Raw genomic sequence first — 22539 nt, forward strand, 5'->3', positions numbered from 1 at the left:
GATGTTAGCCATTAGCAGCAGGTGTCTGCTGCATATATTAGCAGACGCTCTCTGTGTATGGAATGGGCTTAAGGCCCTATTCCACGGAACGATTATCGTTCGTATTCGGCCGATATTGGCTGCTACGGACAATAATCGTCCGGTGGAATAGAGTGCAACGATCAGCCGACATCGTTCATGTCGGCTGATCGTTGCAGTCGCTTGTTTTTCAACATGTTGAAAAACAAGCGACTGATATAGCAGCGATCTGCTGCCGTCGCTCCGTTGAATAGGAGCATCGGCAGCAGACGCTGCTATATCCTATGGGCTGCCCGGACGATCAGCGATCCCCCGGGCAGCCCCCCTGCAGCTCCCCGGCGCCCCCTCCCGCAATCACCCGCTCGCTGCAGCCGCGTTGAATAGCGGCGGCAGCGAGCAGGGAACGAGGAGCAAACGAGCGCTGAGAGCGCTCGTTTGCTCCTCTAAACGACCTGTGGAATAGAAGCATTAGCTCCTAAGCTCGATCCATACACCACTTCCCCTGCCTAGCCCATTAATTACTATGGGGCAGTCAGAAAGGGTTTAAAAGCAAATGTATCATTAGGTACATCGATCTTTATTTTTACATTAGCAGAACAGGGGATGCTGGTGGTGTGGTCCTTATTTTTAAAACCCCGTCTGGTTCCAGCGCTCAGCGCCTCCATTGATTCTAATGTAGCCGTATCATAGAGGGGATATCATCACACAGGGGCGGGGGGACCAGCACCAGTGCATAGAGCTAGGCCAGCGAAAGAACAGCGCTGAACCCGGGGACTGGGCTGCTTTTCAAAAAAAGTACCAATGGTATCCCTGCGCTGACACCGATCTGCTACTATATTAAAAAAAAAAGCAATAAACCTAATGGTATTGGAGACAGGATTAAAGGTGATGTAATGTTTCATAAACTTTCCATAAAGTTTTTTTATAGAAAGGTCTTAACCTTTAAAGGGAACCTGTCACCCCCCGTGCCGGGGTGACAGGCTCCCGACCCCCCGTTAGAGCCCCCTATACTCACCTAATCCCGCCGGGTCCCGCTTCTGGATCCAGTCGGGTGATGGAGATCTCAACCGCTGCAGCCCGGCGCGCGCGCTGAGAGATGAGTCCAACACCCATAGAGAATGACAGGAGAGTCCAGCGCTCCGTCATTCTCTATGAGCGTTGGACTCATCTCTCAGCGCACGCGCCAGGCTGCAGCGGCTGAGATCTCCGTCACCCGACCACCTCCAGAAGCGGGACCCGGTGGGATTAGGTGAGTATAGGGGGCTCTAACGGGGGTCGGGAGCCTGTCACCCTCGCATGGGGGGGGTGACAGGTCCTCTTTAAGTGCATGATCCAAAAATCTAGAGATGCTTACAAAGAATATGTCATCAGAACATGTCCTTTTGTTTCAATCAAGTTTTTTGAGTTATAAAGTGCTTCCCTAGAATTGTAAAGTGCTGCGGAATCTGTTGGTGCTATATAAATAACAATTACAGTGGTACCTCGGTTATCAAACTGCTTTGGTTCTCAAACTCTTGCTTGGTTCTCACATACTTTTTGGGCACCCAGTCTTGAAGTACTCGGCATCTGAATGTTTTGTGAGCGTGGATGATGGGTTGTAACTGGTGAGTTTAGCACTGGTGAGGCTTCACATACAGTACTGTACTGTATAAGACTGCTGGAGTGCATATACAGTACAGTAGTAGTAGTACAGTCACTGCACCACCATCTCCCATCCTGTACTGTATAAGACTGCTGGAGTGCATATACAGTACAGTAGTAGTGCAGTCAGTGCACCAACATCTCCCATCTGTTACAGTGCTGGGATGGGGGGCACTATACTATAAAGGATGAGTGAGGAGTTGGTGACTAGTGTACTATAATTGATGGTTTTGTTGAATGTTTCTTTTGTATAATGTATTGTTCAGTATAGTGCTGTAATGCACTGTAGAGATTAAACTGGGCACTTTTCTGGGCACAGTTAAACTTTTTAAATATTTTGATATATTATTTTTTTTCCATTTACAAAATTTTACAATAATCCTGCAATCTTCAATGGGAGCTGTGCTTATTAGCTGATAGGTGGGCCCATAAGCTATTGATTCCCTGGAAAATGGGTTGTCATTCAGTGATGGTATGTTCTGACAATGCTTTTGGGACCGGGAAAGATAAGTTACTGATCAGTGATTACATGTTAAGACTGATGCAGAGACTGAAAAAGTTGGTTTATAGATCATTGATAATATACTGTATTCTAAGGCCTTATTCATATGTCCCGTAATCTACGGATCCGTATTTCCGTATTTGAGCCAATGCACATTGATGTCTATCGGGCTATTCACCAGTAATTGCAAGGATGCAAACCAATGCTGAAAAAAGGACATGTCCTAGTGTGGACCCAGATCTTTTTACGAATTCTCTCATATAAATCAATAGGATCCGCTATTTTTTATGGATTGTAACCTGTTTGGCGTCCGTATTTCCGTTAAAAAATACAGATGACTCATAGGTCATAAGGTTGTGTTTCTAAGCAACCACAACTAGGAAGAAGGAACTGCAGAAGTACGTGGGCTTACAAACAGAAAGAGAATCAACTAATTAAGTAACAGAACTGTCTCACAGTAAGGGTCAGTTCACACGTACAGATACGCAGTGTAAATCTCGCTGGGAGTCTGTCAGGTCCTGGCAGTTCACTGTCACTACATACTCGCAGCTGTCTGAACGACCACTGCGTGTATGTAATTCTGCCGGCCCCTTAACCCAGCAGCAGCAGCAGGGGTTAAGGGGCTGGCAGAATTATATACATGCAGCGGTCGTTCAGACAGCTGCAAGTATGTAGTGACAGTGAACTGCCAGGGCCTGACAGACTCACAGTGAGATTTACGCTGCGAGTCTGTACGTGTGAACTGACCCTAAGGCTAACCAGAAATGGCAAAGTAAAATGGCTGACAAGTGATCATGTGACTTTTTTGGGGGTTGGGCATACTGGTGCTAGTTTTTTTTAACCTTCTCAACTTTATTTACTAGTATTGTGCAATCAGTAAAAAAAATGGATTTACGGAAATGCAGATGCCCAATCTGTAATTATTAACGGATTGTACGGGTGAATAGCGGGAGGACACGGGTGTGCATAAGGTCTAAAGCTTATTTTGTTCAATATTTCTATTAGTATTTTGTTCAGCATTTGTAGTAAAAATCAGGAGTGGAACCAACAAAGAAAAGCTATATTCTGTGTTTCCAACTCCTGGTTTTGGTTAAAAAAAAGGCTGCTGCTGAGACTGAAAATGCTGGGTTACTGCTCCTTACTTATTAGTTATGAGATTGCTGACAACACTGGGAAAGCCAAGCTATAGGTCAGTGATGGTAAGGTCTGAGACTGCTGCTGAGATTGGAAAGGCTTGGTTACAGCTAAACCATATGTACTACCTGTCAATGCCTTGCTCTATCTAGGCCATGGTTATCAGATTACCTTGCAGCATCAATAAATTTTTCCCAGGAATTCCGGTGTTGAGGCCTGGCTGCCTAAATGTGTGTGTGTGTGTGTGTGTATATATATATATATATATATATGTGTGTGTTGTACTACGCTACTTTATGGGGATCTGCAGTTCCATTCTGTACAGTATGTACAAACTGCTGCTGTTTTTCAGGTTTATGCACTTACTATACATTATACTCCACATGCTGATTGCTATACTGTACAGTAACTTATAATATGATACATTCAGTTGTTTCTAAATGTTTGTTTCATTTGTTTAAAATGTTATTCAGAATAAAAAAAAATACTATTTTTGGAACAATATGTATCACATGCCTTTTACTGGGCTACTTAAACAGTATATATCAGTATATATAAACGGATTGCAAAAAACGGATTCATTTGTGTGCATCCGTTTTTCCATTGACTTCCATTATAAAAAAAAAAACGGATCCGTTTTTTTTGGCGGACCAAAACGGACCAAAAAACTTTGCTGACCCTATTTTTCTGGACGTTAAAAAAAACGGATCCGTTAAACGGATGCTGAAAACGCAGTGTGAACCTAGCCTTAGTGAGCTACTGGAACAATATGTATAACGTGCCCTGCTGCTGTTATATCATCTTTTTCTTAGCACTGAGAAGTGCTTTTGATTCAGAGATGACTTTTTCGCTTGATCTTAGCCCTGAAAAGGACTTTTGGGTTCTGTAGTACGTCTGCCTAACCAAAACGCTACTAAAACCTATCTCCCCCTGCTGCAAGATCTCTCCCTGGCTAGGTTAAAAGCGCATCTGCGGTCGAGAGGCGGGAGCCAAGTATTTAACATTCGAGGTCATGTGGTTTAGCTATCCAATGAGGGTAGACGCCGTTTTCGCGCTGTGTTTGTACTCCCAGGGTCCCTCACGGCCTCCCTGCATGGTCATTGGATTAAAAAAAGTGCCAAGTGCGATGGGAGGGCTTTCGAATGTTTCCCGCGTATTTGCCTCACTACTCGATGGAGAGAAGACTCAAAAAGAGACTGCAATGACCTTGGCGCTGGACTTGAGACATATACTCCAATGGCCAGGGAGCTATTAGAAACCAACTGCTTTATTCTGAGCAACACATTTCGGCGGCGTACCGTCGCCTTTATCAAGGAGCTTGATAAAGGCGACGGTACGCCGCCGAAACGCGTTGCTCAGAATAAAGAAGTTGGTTTCTAATAGCTCCCTGGCCATTGGAGTATATGTCTCAAGTCCAGCGCCGAGGTCATTGCATTCTCTTTTTGAGTCTTCTCTCCAATGATTATGCAAGTGACAGCATCGTGACGGAGGTGCCCATTGTACGCTGTAGACCTGGCTGCGGACTACTTTACAATTGTCAAGCTTGACTAGTGTTGTGCCTATCGTTCGCACAACACCTAAAGGTTAGTTGCCCTTCTATATGAATTTTATTTTCCCAGAGCCTTTGATTACTGCACCATAAGCGCCCCTCTTTGTTCCTCTCTCTTTCTTTTTCCCCCCTTACGCCTCACTACTCGATTGAATTAGAATCTTTCGAATACCGCAATATTCGATCGAATACCTACTCGATCGAATCGTATTCGCTCATCTCTAGTGGCCAGCCCTCCCCAATAGTCTCATATAGTAGCCAGTCCTCCCCCGTTGTCTCTCATATAGTAACCAGTTCTCCCCCATAGTCTCTTATATAGGAGCCAGCCCTTCCCAGTAATCTCATAAAGTAGCCAGCTCTCCCCATAGTCTCTTATATAGAAGCCAACTCTCCCTCATAGTTTCATATAGTAGCTGGCCCTCCCCCATAGTCTCTTATATAGTAGCCATGGGGGGCCAGATGTAATTTAAACTCTGAATTGCCTGGCGGGCCAAAAATAGTGGCACCACGGGCCAGATTTGGCCCGTGGGCCAGAGTTTGACATGACTGATGTTGAGAGAGAGCGAAAGAGAGAGAGAGAGATCATAAAAAACCTTATTAAAGTAGAGGTGCTCTTTACATTGTATGATAACTCATGGTAAATGTGTACAATACTGACAGAACAGAACAATTTGTAATCTTAGCCTCTCCCATTGTAGATGTGCTTCATTTTTGAAACATGTATAATTATGTTTTCACTCACATCAGTGCATCTTACTAGGCAGGAAAAATTCTTGTGCTATTGGAGTTATTAAAAATGCGTAAAACTAGGATCCTTACTGTAACCTAGAATAAAGAAGCAAAACAAGCAAAATGCCTGTTTGGTTTAAAGGAACACTGTTAGCTAAAATAGATGTCCAAGGCCACTTACATGGCTACATAACAAAAGTTGTGAGGCTATCCATACCTTTACTGTAGTTATTTGAGGCTGCAATCACCTGAAGAAAAAAACAAAGGTTTTCATTACTGCTCTAAATTAAAGTGTCTAGGACACTTAAATGCACTGAAGTGCCCTGTACACGCCTCTATGACACTTCAGACTTGCAATAAAAAGCTTTTCTATTTAGGTGATTGCTGCTTGAGACAGTAAAGCTATGGATAGTTTTACAGCATACATATGTATCAATCCATACGTAAGATAACAGTTTCCCTTTGAATCGGCGTCTATGGCTGTCTAGGCATGACGGAAATTGTAGTTTTACAAGTATCCTCACTCATTCCTGAACACCAAGATGCTGATGGATCAAAACTTTTGACATGTCCTTATGACATGTCAAACACCACCCCTCCGTCCCTCCTCCCCACCCTCTTCATCATTAGGAATGCCACTGAAACATTTTCTCAATGCTGAACATTGCACAGGTCCTTAACGATCCAGCCCATGTGCCGGGTTGCCACAGGTGGGGAATAGGAGGCAATCTGCCTTGAGCATTCCTAATGATGAAGAGGGTGGGGAGGAGGGACGGAGGGATGGTGCAATATTAGGGCACAGATACTCCTGTTTGGCACGGGCTTCAAATTTAAAAGTATTTTTTAGATCAATAACTGCATCACCTGCCGAACGGACCCCAAGACAGATCTTGGATTAAAAGCAGCTATCCGAAGGTAAAAGTGGTTTGGGGGGGGGTCAGATTATGGGTATAGAGTCGCTTTAAGCTCCATTCCCTTCAATGGATCTTAGTTACAAAACCTACACCCAAACTGGAGAAAAGAGTGGACTGGATTTCTGGTTCAACTTTGTTTTACAGCATGATAACAACAAAAAATAATAAATGTATATTGCAAATTTGCATTATATCTATATATCTACTGTGATTTAGATTTTGAAAGTTTTAACGACAGGTACACTTTAAGTTATGTTTCTAATGGCACACTGACAGAAAATATTGTGCTAATTGTTTGCTCTGCTTTTCTATTATTTTATGCTTTCTGTGCTTTTATATCCTAATCACAGAGTACTTTGGCTGAGGTGTTTGGGATGAAGCATTACATGGATGTAATGATGCTCTTAACCTATGCTGAACACACAGAGGCCGTGTCCGACAACAACGTCATTGTCACAGACGAATCATTCAGCGGCATTCCGGTGCGGTTATATATACCTAAAGGAAAATCAAAGACGCCAAGAAGATCAATTTTATATATTCATGGTGGTGGATGGTGCTTAGGAAGTGCAGGTAAATGGCAATATCTAGGATTCTGTATAACATGTTATGTGTTGACTAGTCTTTTATCATTATATGTGGTTTTGCAGAAACAGTCTAGTAAACCCCTGATCTTGTTAACCCCATGTATTTTATTTCAATGTAAAATATGACAATTATGTGGTAAAGATGCTGTACATACAGTACTGTAATGTTTTATGGTAACTTATCAAAGGATTTAATGACAGATCTACCCATTTCTTTTAACTTTATAAAACCTTAAAATGCATGAATAAGGGTCACATCATGCTATATAAAGATGTTTTGCAAATAAATGTTTCTAAAGCATATGCAGAACATAGCAACAGGCCCCAAATAAACTGACAAAGGTCAAAAGAATGTCCTTTCAGACTCTATCTGTGTATTTTATTACATAGTCTCGTTTACATTTTACTGTATAACAAAGCTCAACAGACTATAGCATGCTACTACAGTCATCTACTTGTGTCAACTGCTGATGTACAGTTTATCACTCCATGACTATAGGGGACATACACTGAAGGTATCCAGTACATTGTGGATATCCTGACATACAGATATAGCCAGCCTCGTCTTGATCACTGGTGGGGAGGGGGGAGTATGGTGTCCTACAGTGCTTATTTGCATGGGGATGGGGATTTAGTTAACACCAACATACAGTACTTATATGCTGGTCTTTGTACATCCCCAAAATAAGAAGCTTTGGTCACATGATTCCCCCAACCAATGACAGCAGTCCTATGATGAGGCTAATATGTGTGTGTGTGTATAGTATATATATATATATATTAGCCTGACCACCGGTTTTAGTAGAGTGGTGGTTTATAACCTAGACAACTAGCCATCAACAATACTAGGGAAATAGCGGCCTATCAGAAGTAGGCAACTTTGCTAAATGGGTGTACAAAAATATTTACCTTGACAAGTCCTACAAGTAACTTTATTAGTTAAAGCAAGACTCTTCACTTTAAGTAGATTTGTAACACATAACAGCTCTGCACTATGCCCCCCCCCCCCCATGTTACCCTCTTGAAATTGAGATGAAGTTATCCTAATGCGTTACACAAACTTACCTCAACTCCTTAATCTCTGGTGTTTTATCCTAATCCTGCATTACGATATCCCAACACCACCCATTGCTTTGTCAGGTTAATGCACTCAAGAGAACAAGGTGTGAACAGAGTCAAAAGTGTTACTTAGGCACAGTGGTTGTACTGGCTGTCTTTCTGTTGCAGAATAAGCTAGAAATGTTGCCAGAATGGCCTGGCATCCTTATTGCTGTTGTAAGCTGCATTTAGGCCATCACATTGTATAGCATTAGTACAGACAGCAATGAGAAAACACTTGGGTTATAGCCAGAACAGGAGGTTATAGCAGGATACCAAAAGCTTTGTATCATTTCTTATGACATGCCTTCTGTTATTATTTAAATTTTCCTACATGGGCAGAGAATATACCATTAATGCCTTGTAACATAACATTCAAATCTAATACAGTGTGTGCTTAGTGCCAAGTGTAGCATTGATAAATGGGGATAAAGGACCATCTATCCTATGCATTTAATGTTATACTGTACAACACAGTGTAGTATACAGATATGTGTGTAGAGTAAAACGCCTCAACATAATAAAGGGGCCTGGATTTGTATTAGCAACACAGTGTTTCAAATACAAAGGAACATCTCCAGGTAAATTTCCCAGTCACAAGAGGCTAACATGTTATTTTCAGAGGCCCTATAGACAGTGCCCATTGGGACCAATTTGCAATTTCTACAGCAGTCTCCTTATTTCTAACCTTGTTAATGGAAAGGTAGTAAATATAAGTTATATCTGCAGAGTGTTGAGAACTAGATCTTTGATCTTCTAGTACAAAATTATTATTTTTTTGTGAATATTGAAAGTGCTATTGCTACCTTTATAAAGTCTCCTTCACATGCCTGATATTGCAGCACATTTTAGTTGCCCAAATCTACATGTAAAATCGGCAGCAAGTTCATATATGAGAGAAAGATTACAACCTACTATATATGCTTTGGTTTTGGTTTTCGTTCTTTTTTGGTATAATTGTTGTTAACATGTCTTAGCGGTGAGAAAGTGCATAGCTAGTAATACAGAAGACGCAGCCACTGCTGTAACTACTACTGAGCTCTTGGATCCTGTAGTGCTGGTTTTGGAGAACAATGTAGATTGCAACACATGAGATGCATCGGGAGCCAGAGAAAACATTGGCATCTTCTGTTAATCCTCTTAAAGGGAACCAATCATCTCCCTGTGGTAGTGTGACTTGGCCCCAGTACCTTACAGCTGCCAGGGACAACTCACCGACATTGTGCCCGGTAGGGCAGCAATTTAAAAATATTGATCTTTAATCCTTGATTCCAGTGCCCAGTAACTAGGCATGGGGGGAGACTGTAGCAGCATGTAGTCACACTGTCTCCGCCTTCTTCACAGCCACTTACACTGAGCTTTGTTTTCCCAGCACTTAGGCTCTGCCCCTATGCCTAGTAACCAGGCGCCAGCACTGAGGAGTAAAGATCTGCTGTGACCTGGGATTGCTAGGTGGTAACAGCAGTAGGATAACTGATGTTTTGGATGGGCACTTGTCATGTTAGGTGGGAGTGGTGATTGGAGATGAGCGAACCAGCCGGAAATCTCGGCGGCTGACTCCCGCTGCCTTCTCCCTCCGTGCAGCGGGTGGATACATCGTAAGGAATGCCTGGTATTGGCTGTATCCCAATTTTCCAGGCGTTCCTTACAATGTATCCACCCGCTGCATGGAGGGAGCAGGCAGCAGGAGTCAGCCGCCGAGATTTCTGATTCATACGAACCAGAAATCCGGCTGATTCGCTCATCTCTAGTAGTGATACCCACCCCCGGACATACTGGCACTGGGCTTTGTAAGGGTGCATACAGGTGCTGAATAAGGACAGAGTCCGAGCTTAACCCAAGTATACGTTTTTTTTTAGGGTTTTCAGTGCAATACAAGAACAGATGAAATAAGTACAAAAGATAATCACAAACATTGAAATGCAACAAAGTCCCTTTACCTTGATGGATAACACAGAGGGTTTAGGTTCAGGTGCTTAAAGTGTTGAGGTAGATAGACGGTAGTAGGTGGAAGAAAAGTGTTGCTTGAGACTAGATAGGTGCAGGGGCTGTCTTGGGGCCTTGCCTAATAGTACAGTACTCTGCCGGGATGGTTTTAGAATGTTTGGTGTAGAAAAAAAATCTTGTACTTACAGTTAGAATAAGAAGAAAGATATAGACCATTTTATGCCAATAAGCGAGTGTCAGGTTTAGTAGCACGAGTCCCAGGGTTGCACAACTGCACAAGCTGACCCCTCAAGGTTTCCCAAGTAGGTCGAGCAAGGTTCAATGGAGTACTTAAGCTTTGTGCTTTTTGTATAAGGTTTTTGTGTGGCTAGGGAATACTTTGCCTGGTACTTTATACTGTGTTTGGGTATCAGATGTTTTTTGTATGTACTGTTAACAAACTGCTTACCAGCAAACACTTAAAGGGGTTGTCTAGGATATTTTAACACACTAGCATTGCATTGACCTCTGTGGGTGTTACATATTCTACATACACTTCTATTTTTTTTTTAGAGCGCTTACTGAGTCCTCAGGCTTAGTCACATGACCACTCTGTCTGTGTTTTCTTTACTTCCTGTGATGTCACATTCCCTTTCTGTTTTCTGTTCCTGCCAGTGAGGGAACAGTGAGTCATCAGGTGGGTGGGGTTATGCATACACAATTCTTTAGCCACACCCCTAACATGTAACTAACATCTGAGCTCAGAAGAAACTGCAGCAGTGAGGACAGCATGACAGACTACAATCTCTGTACAGCACTGCAGCATAGGTTGGAGCTATAAACAGTAAATAAAGGAACTATGGGGGTAATTTATCAAAACTTGTGCAGAGAAACAGAGAAGCAGTTGCCCATAGCAACCAGTCAGATTCTGGGTTTAATTTTTCAAGGCCTTTTTTAAAAATGAAAGAAGCGATCTGATAGGTTGCTATGGGTAACTGCTCCCCTTTGCTAAATCTCTCCCTATATTATTACTATTGTAGTGTAAGGCTATGTTCACACTACGGAGTGCAACATAACCTTATCTGGTGTGGTGCATTATACTCACCGCATCTAGTGTCGACCCCCGGTCCGCCATCTTGGGACAATGACGTAGTTTTCGGGAAGCCGGCCAAACCGCTCCTTCCGTCCCTCATGCCGACCCCCTATGCCACGTCATCAGCAGGTCAGCCGCGATTGGCTGAGCATAACTGAGCTCAGCCAATCGCGGCTGAGCACAGTTATGACGCGGCAGAGGGGGGCCGACATGAGGGACGGATGGAGCGGTTCGGCCGGCCTCCCAAAGACTACTTCATTGTCCCAAGATGGCAGACGGGGGTCGACACGAGATGGGGTGAGTATAATGCACCACACTTCCGGGTCTAGCATGGGTGGGCGAAAAACACGGGGAAGGGGGCCATTCACATACATTACACACATTACAAAGTTGTATAACTTTGTAATGTGTGTTATTTTGTGAATAATTGTTTAGCGCCACACTACCCCTTTAAGTATATGATCAGTGTAAAAGTTGCCATTACTCCCGTGTCTTTACCACAACCAGTGTTAATATGTATAAAAGTAGAATGCTTTAGTCACTTGATTCTCCCAACAAATGAGAGCAGTCTTTAGGTGAGGCTTATGTATGTGTATGTGTGTGTGCGTGTCTATTTGCGTATATATATATATATATATATATATATATATATATATATATTGTGTGTGTGTGTGTGTATATATATATATATATATATATATATATATATATATATATATATATATATATCAGGAGTGTTGTCCTATCAGGAGAAGGAGGCACATTTGCTAAATGGATGTGGTTGCAAAAATATTTAACTTGGCAAGTCCTACAAGTAACTTTATTGGTTAAAGTGAAACTGTTCCCTTTAAGTAGATTCGTAACCCATAACAGCTTTGCTATCTCTGTACCAATGTGCTTGAAAATACAGTGACTGACTACTCTTGCTCTTTGCCTGCACTTTGGGTCACCACAACAGGTCATTGACAAAGGAGAGTGTGGTACACTAGAGAAATAAGAGTAGCAACCAGCCCAGTGCTCTACCACCTGTTGATCCCTCAGTGAACCTCTACAATATGATTTTAACTTGTAGGTGATCCAAGATGTGTCTGGGTAGAGCACTAACACTAATAGACACAATGCCACAGTCTGCACATATGTTCACTTCATACATCGAAACTCAGCATAATTCCTTTTTAATTCCTGCTCCATGTTTGCACTTGAGATGATAAACAGAACAGATAGGGAAAGCTTTTCTCTCTCAAGAGTAACACAAGGGCAGAAAACAAACAGAACAGAATAGGCCTGTACAAAATTATATCCTGAGAGGAGACTAAAGGTCCATGGAGGACACCAGTCAGATTTATACCAGTCTTTTTTGCCAAAACAATCTGCTGGGATCAAGGTGAGACATACCTGAACTAAACAGTTTCCTGCTTTGGCAGCACCAGTTTTGAGGTATAGAAAGACCCCAAAACTAAACCTAGATATGCCCCCTATTAAAGGTCCATTAACACTGACCACTGACCACTTGGTCCTATATCTGAGATAATCAAATCCCCCAGCATATATAAGTAATGGCCTATAGCTCCCAGTATGCTCTGTACTTTATTGCAGTGTACACATGTACTCCCCTAATATACAAGGGGTCTCTTCACCCTATGTTCAATGCATCTTGCTCTAGGCTTGTACTATGGCACCAGGCACCCAGCTGGTGGTAGCTCTGGACACTAGAGTCTGAGCACCTTGTTGTTGTTTTTTTGTACCACCAATTGCATTGGTTGAAATTAGCATTGTGAAATTGGGAGAGGTTTCAAGGTCTTTGCAGTTACAGTAAGTTGGCCATACACCTTCAATAACTGATAGTCGAATGTCAGTTATACTGTATATCCTGTCTAGCCCCCATCTTTCCTATACACAGGAACATTAGGAACAGTTGAGCATTCTGTGTTCTCTATCGGGAGGAGAAGGTGAATCCGCTGTTGCTGCTTCTCTTTCTCAGAAGAAAGTTTAACAGTGATTTTTCATCATGCTCAATCCCCTATCTCCAGCATCTCATTTTTCAGTGGATGTCAGGAGAGCCCTATACACTCTATAGTACACTGTGTATACTATATATAAAATGTATGGGGACCTTTACTCCAATTAGGTATCTGCTTAAGATAGTAGTTCGAGAATATGGAACATGGACTGAAGTGGATTCATGTGTGGGTGTATGGAGGACTGTGTGTATCTGTGTCTATATATATATATATATATATATATATATATATATGTTACTATGAGTTCCATTATCCCTCTCATGGCACTACCCTAGTCACTAGACATCCAGTGTCTAGTGGTAAATATGGCCATGGACAGGATTGCTGTCAATAACCATTAGGACACAGGGATGAGTAGTAATATGCTGCTATCATAGAGGAGAAGGAGAAAGACCTTACATAAAAGAATCTGTAGCAACTGTAAAATCCTTACATAAATAAACCCCTGGTCGGCACATAATAAAAAGTTGACCTGTAATGTATTGTGAGTGATTTCAATGACTATAGATATAATGGAATGTAATTATGTCACATGAAAAATTCCTCTGATCCTTGTTTATTGTTTGAATGTCCTGCAGCCATGAAGCCATATGATCATCTATCAAAACAATCTGCTCATAAGCTGAATGCCTTAATTGTGTCCATCAAGTAGGTGCTCTTTGCTCTCCAAAAGATGTTATTGTTAGTATTATCCCATGTTTCAGACTATGACCTCTCTCATTACAAACGCCAAATATGTGCACAAGACCTTTAATTCAACTTTTGATCCTCAGTTTTCCGGAAACAAGAATAGAATCAGTAATAATTAACTTTGTGCCAAAACTTTTAAGCATCAGGATAAAATGAAGAGTGAAAACTGGGGGCCCTGGGAATGAGACACTGTCTCATATATTCTCTACCGGTCTTTCACATCAGATGGCTATTGAACAATGCAGCTTTTAGTCCAAATGGTGTGTTCATCTATTATCTTGGCTAAATATATACTGAACAAAATGCATAAGTAAGGCTGGCTTCACACTTAGTATCAGGTCAGCTTTGGTCCTTATTTTTCTTTGTATTTTTAACCAAAATCAGTATCTTTGTATATTTCCAATATAGTTTTTCTCTATGTCATTGCACTCCTGGTTATTTAATTCAAAATCCAAATCCATTTATTTGTGGACAAAGCAGTTAGTTGCGTAAAGGTCCAAGCCTGGATCCCTTCATTTCAAGGACCTTATAGCAGCTGCATGGTGTATTATTATTGTAGGTACTGTATGCCCTTGGGTGTACAGGCTTAGCTCCCAGCACTGAACCTTGTACATCACCATGAAGGGCAGGGAGGGGTGGGGGAGGGAGGGAGGAGGCATCCAGGCTGGAGCTCAGCCTAGCCTTTAACAACTTGAGTTTAGAAGGAAAACACGATTGTAAAATTTTGCAAGCAGCCATCAGCTAAGAGACAGGTATTATTTGTTTTCTCTCCCTATGAGCTATCTGCCCAGGTCAGCTGGTCTCAGTATGACACTGAGCTGACAGATTCCCTTAAGGGAATACAGAATTGCATTGTGTAGCCCTAGCTTTAGGCCAATTTTAGATGACCATAACACATTTTTGCATATATATCATGGCCACGTGTCCCATGTCTAATGACCAGGGATGAGTGAATTTACGGTACTAGCGTAACGAGTGCTTCTCTAGGCAAGGCAGTCAGCTTGTCAGGCGGCTGTCTTTGAACTCCTCGCGGCTCCGCTGTGAGTGGCTAGAAATGCCGTGGGCCGGGGTGCTGTGAGGTGGTGGTACAGCAAGGTGGGCTTGGGTACACTGGGGCACTTGTTACAGTGGCCAGGTGTGGTGTTCCTGGCCTGGGCCAAGCCAAGCTTTACTGCAGCAGGAGCTCTCTCTTGTCTGTGTCTCTCTCTTTACCACCATCTACTAACTGAAGAAGACTAGAAAAGACCTCCCACTAGGAACTAACCACCCTTTTATAGGGGACATTAAGGCTCACTCTAATTGGCGGGAAGCACCTGTGATTGGACAGAACTATAAAACACATATTAACCCTTTACCTTTAGCTGTATATAGATAAGTACATACATAGAAATAGTATGACACCTAGTGGGGAAATACAAATAACCACCTTCATCCCCTTTGTGCAATACCTGACAGACGTACATTACCAAGGTGGAATAAAACTTAGTGGACCACCCGTACTGTGACACTGCAGAAAACCTGGATGCAGTTCTGGGGGAGGTTTGTCAGGGCTGTATCCAGCCTTTCCAGGCACCCAGAGCAGAGAGGCACAGAGTTCAAAGGCAACTGTGTGACAAACTGACCACCAAGCCTAGTGAAGCACTTTGATTCACTAGTACTGTACATTCACTCATTCCTACTAATGACCCACGATGAAAGAATGATGGATCCCTATAGTGTTTTGTATGGTCCAACTGTGACGTGCAGGCTTAATATGTTTTCGAAACTTTTATTAAAGTGGCTTTTCGAAACCTCAAAACTATTTATGTAATGCTCCTTTTACATATACAACATCTTATTCTTACCTCATCACGCTCCCCCGGTCTCCTTCTGCAGTGTCTTTGAGTCTGCTGACTGCTGTCGCAGCCATTTCAGTGGCGGCCTCATCAGCCAATGACTGACTGAGGGCGAGATGAGCTGATTTCTAAAATGGCAGCAACAGTCAGCAGGGAACCCAGAAGAGGACACCAGGGCAGCGTGGTGCTGTAACTACCTTGTTTCCCCGAAAATAAGACATGCCCTGAAAATAAAACCTAGTAGAGGTTTTGCTGGGTTGCTAAACATAAGGCCTCCCCTGAAAGTAAGACCTAGCAAAGTTTTAGTTTGAAAGCATGCCTACTAAATAGAACACCAGGGGATGCAGCTGTGATTCTTTTTCAGCCCGCCGCTGCTCCCCTAGCTTCACCGTCTGCTGCAGAGCAGCTGCATGCAGGACATGCAGACTTTCACCTGCCGCCAACCTCGATGTTCCCTTCTGTTGCTGTCACTTGTAAATGTGCAGGCAAAACATCAAGAGTCCTTTTCCCTGCTGTGTCATGGTGAGCTCCCCCTTGTGGCCGGAAGCAGCCATACTATGCGCTCTGTCCCTGCTATGTTTGTGACATATGAATTCTTCTTTGTTGAAACATAAGACATCCCCTGAAATTAGTGCATCTTTGGGAACAAAAATTTATGTAAGACACTGTCCTATTTATGGGGAAACACGGTACAAAATATTATGTTTGCAAGTATTATTATCTTGTATGTAAGGGCACTATTATATAAAAAGTCTTAAAGTGGCAGAGTACCTCTTTAATAAAAGTTGAGAAAAAAAAAAAGTTCCACATCAGAAAAGCCAAAACTTACTCTAATGGCCAAAGGGGAAAAAAATAGCAATTTTGAATTTGATTTACCACGTTTTAAAGCTTGCACTGTTGGCTGTGTGGTATGAATACCACGTTACACCTGTTCTTTGGGGGAGCACAGTTCTGACAATACCAAATTTAGATACTTTAATTTTTTATGTTTTACATCAGTGCTTCCCAACCTTTTCCACCTCGGGGCACCCCTTGCAAAAAAAAATTTCCTCGGGGCACCCCTACTAAATAATGTTCTACAAAATAAGAAAACCGTCATACAGTGACTCACAGGTGACGTCTTCTTTGATCTGAGGAGTCACTTTCCCTTTTCCTCTCCATCCGCCATGATGATTTCTTCCAGCTACTTTTCATCTCTTCAGAACCTGTGAGACAAACAATTTAGGTTTCGCACATTTCTAGCAACTTCCTATCCTTTCTCCCTCCTGTAGGCTCCCAAAGTAACTGTTCTGTTTGGTGTTATGTGCAGTAAAGAGAGAAGGAATGTGGGATGTCCCCTGTATGTAGGATCCCCTGCTGTGCCCCCTTGAACTAATAATGCCCCCAGAGGTGCCCCCCATGAACTAATGGTGCCCCCAGAGGTGCCACCATGAACTAATAATGCCCCCAGAGGTGCCCCCATGAACTAATAATGCCCCCAGAGGTGCCCACATATACTAATAATGCCCCCAGTGGTGCCCCCATATACTAATAATGCCCCCAGAGGTGCCCCCCATGAACTAATAATGCCCCCTGCTCTGCCCCTAAAAAAAAAAAAACATCCTACTCACCTAATCCGCGCTGTGTAGCTGTAGGCAGCAGCTTTCCTCCTCTTCTGGCTCCATCTTGCGAGCCGCGGGGACAGGACTTGCGAGCCGCGGGGTCACATCATCACGCCTGCCGGAGAGGTCACGTCCCGGCCTCCCATAGGCTGCTGGCATGAAGTGCCGGCAGCCTATGGGAGTGAATATAGGAGCAGGACCCTGACACTTCCTGCTCCTATATTCTGCTTACTTTAATGTTCCGCCCGCTCATAGTGCGGGCGGAACATGAAAGTGATCCGTGCATCCCGAGAAGCTGTGCGTCCGCAGCTTCTCGGGATGCTTAAAGAGACAGCGCACATTTCCCACCGGGATCCCGCGGCACCCCTGGCGGGTTCTCCCGGCGCACCGGTGTGCCGCGGCACCCCGGTTGGGAAACGCTGTTTTACATAATAAAAACAATTATAAAACACTTTGTAGGAGATTTATCAAAGGGTGTAAAATCTAGACTGGTGCAAACTGGCCACAGCAACCAATCACAGCTCAGCTCCCAGCTCTGGTGAAAGGAAAGAGAAGCTGTGATTGGTTGCTGTGACCAGTTTTCACCAGTCTAAATTTGATAAATCTCCCCTTTTGTGTTTTGTATTCTGAAAGCCATAACATTTTTATGGGGCAAGCTTTTTATGTATGTTCACACTACGTAAAAGTACGCCCGTTGTTGCCGATGGCAACAACGGCCATACTTTTGGCGCGGTGCAACAATTCCTTACTTTCAATGGGATCCCGGCCGGAGTGTGTACACGCTCCGGCCAGGATCCCATACGGGGCCGCAAATAACTGACATGAAAGCCCTTTCAGTTCACACAGTGAAGCGAGCGGCTCCGGCCGCTTGATTCACAGTATGCCATGGGAAGCTCTGATGCGGGCGCGCGCTGATGCGCCCGCATCAGAGCTCTGCGTCCGGAAAGATCATCCGGCCAGAGATGATCCAGCCAGAGACCGGCCGTTCCGTGACCCCGGCCGGTCTCTTACGTAGTGTGAACACTACGTAGCCAGAATCCTACTACACACTGACGAGGGGCAACTACCCCGAAACGATTGTCTGTGCATGGATGCCTGCCTTGGTAAACCCTTGTCATGTCGCAATACTCGCCACAGAGTTAGACTTTGACGTAAAAGGGGCCACCTTGGTATTTCCCTATTTATGTTCCAATACTCGCAACCGAGTGGGACTTAAGGGGCTACGTATCAGGGTGGTTTGGTGATCTCCCCACTGGGAGGCACCCACTTGGCAATAGGCTTCCCTCCCCTGGAGGGATATCTGGCTATTCCCGTGTTTTGAGACTCGTAACTGAGACTCCACGGACCCTTCTTTTGCATATTTAAATTTATAGGGGGCAATGCATCAGTGGAGACTCCTCATTGAGTACTCCATTTGATTTTTTTGTCGCTGGTCTCCCTGAGCTCAGCGATTGCTGTGTTTTGTATTCTGAACATAGCCTAAAGGTAATGTTTTGAGATATCTTGTTTTTTGTTCATCCTGGAGTAAAAAATTACATGTTAACTTAAAGGGGTAGTCCACCCAAAAAATTTTTCTTTCAAATCAACTGCTGCCATGAAGTGACAGAGATTTGTAATTTACTTCTATTAAAAAATCTCAAGCCTTCCAGTACTTATCAGCTGCTGTATGCCCAACAGGAAGTTGTATTATTTCCAGTCTGGAGAGCAGGAGGGGTTTTCTATGGGGATTTGCTCCTGCTTTGGACAGTTCCTGACATGGACAGAGGAGGCAACAGAGAGCACTGGGTCAGACGGGAAAGAAAACACTACTTCCTGCTGGACATACAGCAGCTAATAAGTACTGGAAGACTTAAGATTTTTTAATAGAAGTGAATTACAAATCTCTGGCACTTTATGGCACCAGTTGATTTGAAAGAAATTTTTTTTGGGTGGACTACCCCTTTAAGGCTGCCATGACAGCCTTTTTTTGAGCCAATCCCAGAAGTGCATCTAGTAGGAAGCAGAAATATATATATTTTTTTATAGTTCCCATTCCTTTTCAGACTACTTTCAGTTGTGGCTCACAACTGACGGCAGGCTTATTCTGCAGGTCAATATAATTGCATAAAAATTAATTAAACTTTTTTTAATGTTTCACAAATTTTACACAACAAAATCACTTTTAAAATGTTCTTTTATTTTTTTGTCATGATATTCTGAGAGCCATAAAATTTTATATCAAGGAAGCTGATCACTTTATGTTGTTTTTTTCTTTTGGAAGGGGTGAACAAAAATTATTCTAGCATGTTTCTCTTTCGTTTTGTAACAGCATTTAGGCTTGATCCACACAATGCCTCCTGGTTACACAACTAGGAACTGCTGTGTAGTGCTCATACTCAGCCTGTATGAGTAAAAGGGTCACACAACCAGACAGTGCATCAGACAGTGCAGTCTGTCACACTGCCTGGTTGTGCGACCCTTTTACTTATATAGGCTGCTGCAACCCTTAATATAAAGTTGCAAAAAAGTTACAGAGTCGCGGTTGCAATGTGACTTCATTCACTTGTATGAGTGAAGGGTCACCTATGGTTGTTCCTGGCCATTCAATCCAAAGTTACCATGTAATCCCAGGCTTATCATGTGAGACAAGAATGAAACTCAAGGCCCTATTACACCAACAGATCTGACGACAGATTATCTGCCAAAGATTTGAAGCCAAACCCAGGAACAGACTATAAACAGAGAACAGGTCATAAAGAAAAGACTGGATTTCTCCTCTTTTCAAATCCACTCCTGGGTTTGGCTTCAAATCTTTGGCAGATAATCTGTCGTCAGATCTGTTGGTGTAATAGGGCCTTCATTTCATAGTAAGGGTACAGTATGTGCAAACCGTGCTCATGTGCTGGTTATGTACACTAACAGCCGCTTGTCCATGGATTTTGAATGGGCACTGTCATAACAAAAGACTTTTGTATATCATAAAGACATTGAGAGTTTAGAATGTTTTTTTTTTTTACAGGTACACTTTAGGATAACATTGTTAGACAAAAAAATAAACTGCAATTTGGACAATTTTGATACACGCAAAAATATTAAGTGGACTCTGCTTGAAGTTCCGCCTGTCCCATAGACTCAATGTTATTCTCAAATGAAATCCGTGGATGGCGGAGTCTATAGGAGAGGCTTAACTTCAAGCAGGGTACACCGCGCAGTGGACTCCGCTTGAAATTTCCACACGCACCCCATAGTGTGCACATAACCTAACAAAGAAAAGCAGATTACCCTTTGCTTTTCTTTATTAAAAGGGTCCTCTGATGACAACTTACTTGTCTCTCCCCCAAAAGCAAGATGCACACTTTCATAGTGTGAAAACTGCAGACTGCTCTGCTCAAAATCTTACCAAGAGTTGGTCAACCCCCCCCCCAGACTTACGGTCTACAACACGATATATGGAATAGCTTTAGGTAAAGCACTTTTTCCAATCAAATATATCTAAGCTCCTATTGTTTAGAACCCTCATTGATTTTAAAAATATTTGCTAGACAGATTCCCCACCAAGGGGGATGGTTTATATCATATACACTACCGTTCAAATGTTTGGGGTCACATTGAGATGTCCTTATTTTTGAAGGAAAAGCACTGTACTTTTCAATGAAGATAACTTTAAACTAGTCCTAACTTTAAAGAAGTTCACTCTATACATTGCTAATGTGGTAAATGACTATTCTAGCTGCAAATGTCTGTTTTTTGGTGCAATATCTACATAGGTGTATAGAGGCCCATTTTCAGCAACTATCACTCCAGTGTTCTAATGGTACAATGTGTTTGCTCATTGGCTCAGAAGGCTAATTGATGATAAGAAAACCCTTGTCATGTTCACACATCTGAAAACAGTCTAGCTCATTACAGAAGCTACAAAACTGACCTTCCTTTGAGCAGATTGTGTTTCTGGAGCATCACATTTGTGGGGTCAATTAAATGCTCAAAATGGCCAGAAAAAGAGAACTTTCATCTGAAACTCGACAGTCTATTCTTGTTCTTAGAAATGAAGGCTATTCCATGCGAGAAATTGCTAAGAAATTGAAGATTTCCTACAACGGTGTGTACTACTCCCTTCAGAGGACAGCACAAACAGGCTCTAACCAGAGTAGAAAAAGAAGTGGGAGGCCGCGTTGCACAACTAAGCAAGAAGATAAGCACATTAGAGTCTCTAGTTTGAGAAACAGATGCCTCACAGGTCCCCAACTGGCATCTTCATTAAATAGTACCCGCAAAACACCAGTGTCAACATCTACAGTGAGGAGGCGGCTGCGGGATTTTGGGCTTCAGGGCAGAGTGGCAAATAAAAAGCCATATTTGAGACTGGCCAATAAAAGAAAAAGATTAAGATGGGCAAAAGAACACAGACATTGGACAGAGGAAGACTGGAAAAAAGTGTTGTGGACGGATGAATCTAAGTTTGAGGTGTTTGGATCACAAAGAAGAACGTTTGTGAGACGCAGAACAAATGAAAAGATGCTGGAAGAATGCCTGACGCCATCTGTTAAGCATGGTGGAGGTAATGTGATGGTCTGGGGTTGCTTTTGTGCTGGTAAGGTGGGAGATTTGTACAGGGTAAAAGGGATTCTGAATAAGGAAGGCTATCACTCAATTTTGCAACGCCATGCCATACCCAGTGGACAGCGCTTGATTGGAGCCAATTTCATCCTACAACAGGACAATGACCCTAAACACACCTCCAAATTGTGCAAGAACTATTTACAGCAGAAGCAGGCAGTTGGTATTCTATCAGTAATGGAGTGGCCAGCGCAGTCACCAGATCTGAACCCCATTGAGCTGTTGTGGGAGCAGCTTGACCGTATGGTACGCCAGAAGTCCTACTCCTTGATATTTACCATAAAAAGCCGCCAGCGTACATGCAAAAATGGAGTGGAGAATTGGATTGGGAAATCTTCCAATGAGATTGGGATAAAGCTTTAACTATGTGCTCTAAAACTTCCATTTCAAGTAGGGCACAGGAGACTAACTTCAAACTTTTGACGCAATGGTACAGGGTTCCCACAGTTTTACACAAGATATTTCTGGCCGCCTCTGAGACTTACTGGAGATGCCACATAGATAGGGACATATTGATTCATATTTGGTAAAAGTGCCCACCAGTGCATGCATTCTGGACAAAGGTTATTCAACTTACCTTCCAGCTTACAGGTATACAGCTAGAC

The 22539-nt window shown here is 42.9% G+C and overlaps 1 protein-coding gene across 1 annotated transcript in view; it reads left to right on the plus strand.

The window, feature by feature from the left end:
• Nucleotides 1–22539, plus strand: part of AADAC (arylacetamide deacetylase) — a 42449-nt gene that overhangs the window by 14754 nt on the left and 5156 nt on the right. Inside the window, exons 2-3 of the mRNA XM_069975445.1 lie at nucleotides 6838–7060; nucleotides 13791–13860. Coding sequence (XP_069831546.1) covers nucleotides 6838–7060; nucleotides 13791–13860 — 293 coding nt within the window. The remainder of the gene's footprint in view (nucleotides 1–6837; nucleotides 7061–13790; nucleotides 13861–22539) is intronic.

This window comes from Dendropsophus ebraccatus, chromosome 6 (genome assembly GCF_027789765.1).
Source record: "Dendropsophus ebraccatus isolate aDenEbr1 chromosome 6, aDenEbr1.pat, whole genome shotgun sequence".
NCBI classification, from domain to species: domain Eukaryota; kingdom Metazoa; phylum Chordata; class Amphibia; order Anura; family Hylidae; genus Dendropsophus; species Dendropsophus ebraccatus.